The sequence below is a fragment of the Pyrus communis genome, chromosome 1 (assembly GCF_963583255.1).
Source record: "Pyrus communis chromosome 1, drPyrComm1.1, whole genome shotgun sequence".
Lineage (NCBI taxonomy): Eukaryota > Viridiplantae > Streptophyta > Magnoliopsida > Rosales > Rosaceae > Pyrus > Pyrus communis.
The window spans coordinates 5,641,361-5,649,512 of record NC_084803.1 but is presented as its reverse complement, the minus strand read 5'-3'; the positions used below and the strand labels follow the sequence as shown (position 1 = coordinate 5,649,512).

Below are 8,152 nucleotides of genomic sequence, written 5' to 3'. Positions count from 1 at the left end.
GAGTGTAGTTATAAAAAATCATCAAAATCGGAGTTAAAACAACCGTTAAATCGTGATTTTTCGTTTATAACCGTTGAAAAGCTTTGTCCCGTTACTTGATCTCTGAATGCTTTTTTTTTTGTGATTTTTTGCTGATGTGATCTCCCAGCATATACAAACAATTTTGACGGTTTGGATCGTTGAAATTAGTTTTGGAGAATTCGTAAAATGATAGATTGACTAACACTTAGAGTTTATTTATACTTTTATTAAGTATAACATAAGATTTGTGGTATCCACTTGTGTAAATATTTTAAATTGAAGATCGAATTCATTCATTGTATTCATATAGGGTCAAGGAGTGTAGTTATAAAAAACCATCAAAATCGGAGTTAAAATAACCGTTAAATCGTGATTTTTCGTTTATAACCGTTGAAAAGCTTTGTCCCGTTACTTGATCTTTGAATGTTTTTTTTTTGTGATTTATTTTCTGATGTGATCTCCAAGCATATACAAACAATTTTGACGATTTGGATCGTTGAAATTAGTTTTGGAGAATTCGTAAAACAATAGATTGACTAACACTTAGAGTTTATTTATAGTTTCATTAAGTATAACATAAGATTTTGTGGTATCCACTTGTGTAAATATTTTAAATTGAAGATCGAATTCATTCATTGTATTCATATAGGGTCAATGAGTGTAGTTATAAAAAATCATCAAAATCGGAGTTAAAATAACCGTTAAATCGTGATTTTTTGTTTATAACCGTTGAAAAACTTTGTCCCGTTACTTGATCTCTGAATGTTTTTTTTTTGTGATTTTTTGCTGATGTGATCTCCAAGCATATACAAACAATTTTGACGGTTTGGATCGTTGAAATTAGTTTTGGAGAATTCGTAAAACGATAGATTGACTAACACTTAGAGTTTATTTATACTTTTATTAAGTATAACATAAGATTTTGTGGTATCCACTTGTGTAAATATTTTAAATTGAAGATCGAATTCATTCATTGTATTCATATAGGGTCAAGGAGTGTAGTTATAAAAAATCATCAAAATCGGAGTTAAAATAACCGTTAAATCGTGATTTTTCGTTTATAACCGTCGAAAAGCTTTGTCCCGTTACTTGATCTCTGAATGTTTTTTTTTTTTGTGATTTTTTGCTGATGTGATCTCCAAGCATATACAAACAATTTTGACGATTTGGATCGTTGAAATTAGTTTTGGAGAATTCGTAAAACGATAGATTGACTAACACTTAGAGTTTATTTATACTTTTATTAAGTATAACATAAGATTTTGTGGTATCCACTTGTGTAAATATTTTAAATTGAAGATCGAATTCATTCATTGTATTCATATAGGGTCAAGGAGTGTAGTTATACAAAATCATCAAAATCGGAGTTAAAATAACCGTTAAATCGTGATTTTTCGTTTATAACCGTTGAAAAGCTTTGTCCCGTTACTTGATCTTTGAATGTTTTTTTTTTTTGTGATTTTTTGCTGATGTGATCTCCAAGCATATACAAACAATTTTGACGGTTTGGATCGTTGAAATTAGTTTTGGAGAATTCGTAAAACGATAGATTGACTAACACTTCGAGTTTATTTATACTTTTATTAAGTATAACATAAGATTTGTGGTATCCACTTGTGTAAATATTTTAAATTGAAGATCGAATTCATTCATTGTATTCATATAGGGTCAAGGAGTGTAGTTATAAAAAACCATCAAAATCGGAGTTAAAATAACCGTTAAATCGTGATTTTTCGTTTATAACCGTTGAAAAGCTTTGTCCCGTTACTTGATCTTTGAATGTTTTTTTTTTGTGATTTTTTTCTGATGTGATCTCCAAGCATATACAAACAATTTTGACGGTTTGGATCGTTGAAATTAGTTTTGGAGAATTCGTAAAACGATAGATTGACTAACACTTAGAGTTTATTTATACTTTCATTAAGTATAACATAAGATTTTGTGGTATCCACTTGTGTAAATATTTTAAATTGAAGATCGAATTCGTTCATTGTATTCATATAGGGTCAATGAGTGTAGTTATAAAAAATCATCAAAATCGGAGTTAAAATAACCATTAAATCATGATTTTTCGTTTATAACCGTTGAAAAGCTTTGTCCCGTTACTTGATCTCTGAATGTTTTTTTTTTGTGATTTTTTGCTGATGTGATCTCCAAGCATATACAAACAATTTTGACGGTTTGGATCGTTGAAATTAGTTTTTGAGAATTCGTAAAACGATAGATTGACTAACACTTAGAGTTTATTTATACTTTTATTAAGTATAACATAAGATTTTGTGGTATCCACTTGTGTAAATATTTTAAATTGAAGATCGAATTCATTCATTGTATTCATATAGGGTCAAGGAGTGTAGTTATAAAAAATCATCAAAATCGGAGTTAAAATAACCGTTAAATCTTGATTTTTCGTTTATAACCGTTGAAAAGCTTTGTCCCGTTACTTGATCTTTGAATGTTTTTTTTTTGTGATTTTTTGCTGATGTGATCTCCAAGCATATACAAACAATTTTGACGGTTTGGATCGTTGAAATTAGTTTTGGAGAATTAGTAAAATGATAGATTGACTAACACTTAGAGTTTATTTTTACTTTTATTAAGTATAACATAAGATTTTGTGGTATCCACTTGTGTAAATATTTTAAATTGAAGATCGAATTCATTCATTGTATTCATATAGGGTCAAGGAGTGTAGTTATAAAAAATCATCAAAATCAGAGTTAAAATAACCGTTAAATCGTGATTTTTCGTTTATAATCGTTGAAAAGCTTTGTCCCGTTACTTGATCTCTGAATGTTTTTTTTTTGTGATTTTTGCTGATGTGATCTTCAAGCATATACAAACAATTTTGACGGTTTGGATCGTTGAAATTAGTTTTGGAGAATTCGTATGCCATCAATCAAGTTCCGTGTGTGTGTGTATATATATATTTATTAAGTAGATTTAAATCTATTTATTTTGTACGTATAAATTATAATTGACTGGTACACGGAATAGTACATACATCACGTGTCACGTGTTCATTATAAAAATAGTGAGATATGTCATGACAGTCATGTGTGTGATAAAAAGTTAATAACTTAAAAAAAAAAAAAATATTTTCTCACCACTTCTATTAATTTTCATTTTTCCCTCTCTTTTTTGTTTCCTTTTCAACTTTTTCTTATCATTTTCACTTTTCCCTCCAACATCTTTCCCTAATTCCCTCACTTTTTTGTTTTATTTTCAACTTTTCTTAACATCATTTTCCCTCCATTTTTTTTTTCAAAAAGGGCGGCAAGTTGGCAAATGCATGATTGATCATGCATATTAAATTATTAATTAATATGCATTATAGTTTTTATAAAATTTAATATATATAATTAGTATAGATAGACTTAATATTTTGGGGGTATAATTATTATAATTATTATAAATTTTATAGTTAATTTAATATATATATATTTATTATAATTTTTAGGGGTATAAAATTGTAAAATTAATGTATATAATTATTACAGTATTTTTTTAGGGTTATAAAATTATAAAAATAATATTCTGCTTATCGTGTATCGTGTTTACCCACGTGTATACCCGACCCAACCCGTTATCTTAACAGGTGCTTATCGGGTTACCCGATAAGACCCGATTCGTTATCGTGTCGACCCAAACACCTGTTAATTTCGTGTCGTGTCGTGTCGGGTTATCGGGTCGTGTCAGAAATTGCCAGGCCTACCTGAGACAGTAGACTCATTTGAGGAACTGAGGAAACTATTTGTCTCTCAACACATCTTCCAGACAGATCGCTTGCATTCCGCAGATGACTTGTACACTATTCGCCAGAAGCCGGATGAGTCACTACGAAAGTATGTCGGCCGCTTCAGCCATGAGTATTCTGGCTACGTTAAGGCAGATGATAATACCGCCATTAAAGCCTTCACGGCAGGCCTACGCGACTGTTTCTTCAAGTACATGATCAATGCTAACACTTGGAAGACTTACTCTGAGGTAATGGCACATGCTTATAACCATGCCTCTGCCGAGACAAGGACATATCAAGGGAAACCCCCTACAGCCATCCCTTATCAGCAAATGGGGAGTGGAAGCCAAATCCAACCGAATGAGAAGACCTCAACCTTCCAAACAGCAGCGACGCTTCCCCCTGCCCTACCTAATACCTCGCCAAGTCAATAGGCGTATCATTCTCAGGGCAAGAGGAAAAACTTTCATCCTCACCAGTCTCACTTTAATAAAAAGAGTAAGGGGCATTATCGCGATAACCAAAGGTATCACCACGATAATATCCGTCCCCAGGCGATCAATGCAATGGGCTAAACACGTGTCAAGAATGGTCCTACCCCGAGGTATGAGACATATACACCTTTGAACGCCACATGCACGGCCATTTACCCCAGTATAGCTCACTTGATACCAAAGCCAAGGCCGAGGGAGCCAGATTTCAAGTCCATGAAGAACACATGCATGTTTTGTGGTTACCACGAGTATAATGGCCATGACGGCGAGAAATGTATCACCCTCCCTCCGTGATCATATTGAAGTTTTGGCACGTGAAGGAAAAATTGACCAGTTCCTCCTTCACCCTCCAAAGGATAACGGCAACCAACGCCAAGTGAATGTGATATATTCCATTATTAGTGGCACACCCATATCTTAATCTTCTAACAGGGCCATGAAAAACAATGAACGAACGTTGAAGCCTAGCCACCAAGTGTTTCACGTGGAAGACATCAGGGGAGGCAAGTATCAAAAGCCTAACTGGGATCCAATATGTTTCTACCCTGAGGAAGAAAGAAACATCATATATCCTCACAACGACCCACTGATTGATTGTGGAGGCTCGCATAGCCAACTTTGATGTACGACGAATCCTGGTAGACATGGGGGCGTCTGTCAATATCATGTTTGTTGAAGCTTTCAAAACACTTAATGTAGCTGAACACTTGCTCGATCACTCGGTTTCTCCTCTGATAAGCTTCTCTGGTGATGTCGTGCAACCTTTAGGGAGCGTACATTTACCCTTCACCATCAGTACAGGCCCGTACACAGCCACCATCACCACTAACTTCTTGGTGGTCGACTGCCCAACGGCATACAATGTCATCTTTAGGCGCACATGCATTAATGATCTCAAGGCCATGGTATCCACGCATATGTTGTTGATGAAATTTCCAACCCCTTATGGCAATGGTTACATCAGAGAAGATCAACTTAGTGCACGATCATGTTACAACACTTCAGTCAAGCAACAACACTTGCATGTACCCAAAGAAACACTTTCTATACATGACCAAGTTATCAAGACCAGCTCGGACAAAGCTAACTTGAATATTCACGGTGGTAACAATCAACTCGATGATCTTCAAGATGACTCTTTCATCCAGCAAGCACAACCTGCTGAAGAGTTGAAGAATGTCTCTATCTCAAAAGATTATCCAGATCGCATAGTGAAGATTGGCACCACTTTGTCACCACTCATTCGGTTGGCATTAATCTCTTTTTTGCGAGAGAACACTAAAGTCTTCGCCTAGTCATACGAGGACATGCCAGGCATCACTCCCAATATCATCTGTCATCGCTTGAGTATTGATCCCAAGACCAAGCCAGTGAGACAGAAGCGAAGATTTTATGATGCTGAACGATATGAAGCAATGAAGGCAGAAGTTGAAAAACTTAAAAGCATAGGCTTCATCCGTGAAGTCAATTATCCAATGTGGGTAGCAAATGTGGTCATTGTTAAGAAAAATCCGACCAAGGAAAGTCTTTTGCTTCAAAAGATCTTGTGGAGAATGTGTGTCGACTACACCGACTTAAACAAAGGATGCCCGAAGGATAACTTTCCCTTTCCTTTCATTGATAGACTTGTAGACTCTACAGCAGGGTGTGAACTCTTGAGCTTCATGGATGCTTGCGCAGGGTACAATCAAATCCTCATGAACCCTTCGGACCAAGAACACACGGCCTTCACCACTGATAGAGGACTATATTGCTATAAAGCCATACCATTCGGCCTAAAGAATGCAGGGGCGACTTATCAAAGATTAGTCAATTCAATGTTCGCTGAACAGATTGGGAAAAACATGGAAGTTTATGTTGATGATATGTTAGTCAAAAGCAAACATGTTGACCAACACATTGCCAACTTGTCTGAAACCTTCTTCATCTTGAAGAAGTATCGAATGAGGTTGAACCCCAACAAATGCGTTTTCGGTGTGGGCTCTGGAAAACTCTTGGGCTTCATGATTAGCCAACGAGGCATTGAAGCTAACCCCGAGAAAATCAAAGCAATCATGGACATGAAAGAACCAGTAACCTCAAAAGACATCCAGAGCCTTACTGGCAAGGTGGCAGCCTTGACCAGGTTCATCTCTAAGGCCGCAGAAAAATGCGCTCCTTTTTTCAAAGCACTTAAGGGAAGTAAGAAATATATTACGTGGACCGATGAATGTGCTGAAGCATTTAAGAACCTCAAGGAGTACATGAGTAAAGCCACTCTGCTTTCCAAACCTGAAGTTGGTGACACCCTAATTGTCTATCTATCTGTCTCAGCTTCAGCAGTCAGTTCCGTCCTCATTCGTAGGGATGGTACTATCGAACGACCTGTCTACTACGCTAGCAAGGCTCTACAAGATGCGGAGACACGATACTCCAACATTGAGAAATTAGCTCTAGCATTAGTCATGTCTGCTCAGAAACTTCGCCCCTACTTCCAAGCACACTTCATCATCGTGCTTACCAATCACCCCCTCCGACAAATATTTCAGAGTCCTGACACTTCAGGGCGAATGATCAAATGGGCCATAGCACTGAGAGAGTTTGACATCTCCTACCACCCAAAGCTAGTTGAAAAGGGCTAAGCAGTTGCAGATTTCATTGCGGACTTCACTTATCCCGTTGACATTTCTCCTACACCTGAGGCAGCGGCTTCATCACCCCTGGAAACTCGGAAGGTAGAACCAACACTCCCAGTATGGACTCTATATGTTGATGGCTCATCCAACCAACAGGGTTGCGGAGCAGGACTAGTCCTGACTACCCCCGACAAAGTGGCAATGGAGTATGCTCTCCGCTTCAAATTCAAGGCGTCAAACAATGAAGACGAGTATGAGGCCCTTTTAGCAGGCTTACATTTAGCCAAACACTTTGGAGTTAAACAAATTAATATCTTCAGTGACTCCCAATTGGTGGTTAACCAGGTCACTAACAACTTTGATGTTAAGGATAACTCCATGGCAGCGTATCTTGCGCAAACACAGCTTTTGCTCAAGCACTTCCACTACCAGATCACCCAAGTCCCTCGAGCTGCAAACAGTCATGCAGACGCTTTGGCTCGCCACGCCTCAGTAATGGAAGACAAGATTGTGAGAAAAATTCATGTCGAATTGTTGGCAACACCAAGCACCATAGTCACAGAAGTATGCAACTTGCAACAGGGGGATAGCTGGATCACCCCAATTTATAAATTCCTTGTTCATGGCACTCTCCCAAATGATAAAGTCCAAGCTAAACAGATTCGATACAAGTCTACCCGCTACCTGATCATTAATGACCAACTCTCCAAGCGAGGTTTCAACCTACCATACTTACGGTGCCTCACACCTGCGGAAGCGGAAATTGTCCTTCGAGAAATACATGAAGGAGTCTGCGAAGATCATGTTGGATCTCAATCCTTAGCACATAAGGTTTTTCGCCAAGGATATTACTGGCCAACACTCCACCAAGATGTCATCAGAATATCCCACTCATGTGATAAGTGTCAATGTTACGCAACTATTCATCACTCCCATCCCGAGCCTCTTACTCTTATGATCAGCCCTTGGCCCTTCGCCCAATAGGGACTTGATTTGATCGGCCCAATGCCTGCAGGAAAAGGCAAGGTCCGCTATGCAATCGTTGCAGTTGACTACTTCACAAAGTGGGCCGAAGTATAACCCTTGGCAATCATTACTGAGGCAAAAATAGAAGACTTCGTATGAAAGAACATCTTGTACAGATTTGGCATTCCTAATGCGATAATCACGGACAATGGGCGACAGTTCGACAACAAGAAGTTCAGGATGTTCTCTTCTAAGTTCAACATCAACTTATGTTTTGCCTCCCCAGCTCATCCCCAGTCTAACAGATAAGTTGAAGC

General features: G+C 37.5%; 1 protein-coding gene across 1 annotated transcript; it reads left to right on the top strand.

The window, feature by feature from the left end:
* Nucleotides 1–7,070: 7,070 nt before the first annotated feature.
* Nucleotides 7,071–7,853, top strand: LOC137728369 (uncharacterized). The gene has a single exon (XM_068467194.1). It carries the CDS (start codon nucleotides 7,071–7,073, stop codon nucleotides 7,851–7,853), a length of 783 nt encoding a protein of 260 aa, XP_068323295.1.
* The last annotated feature ends 299 nt before the right edge of the window (nucleotides 7,854–8,152 follow it).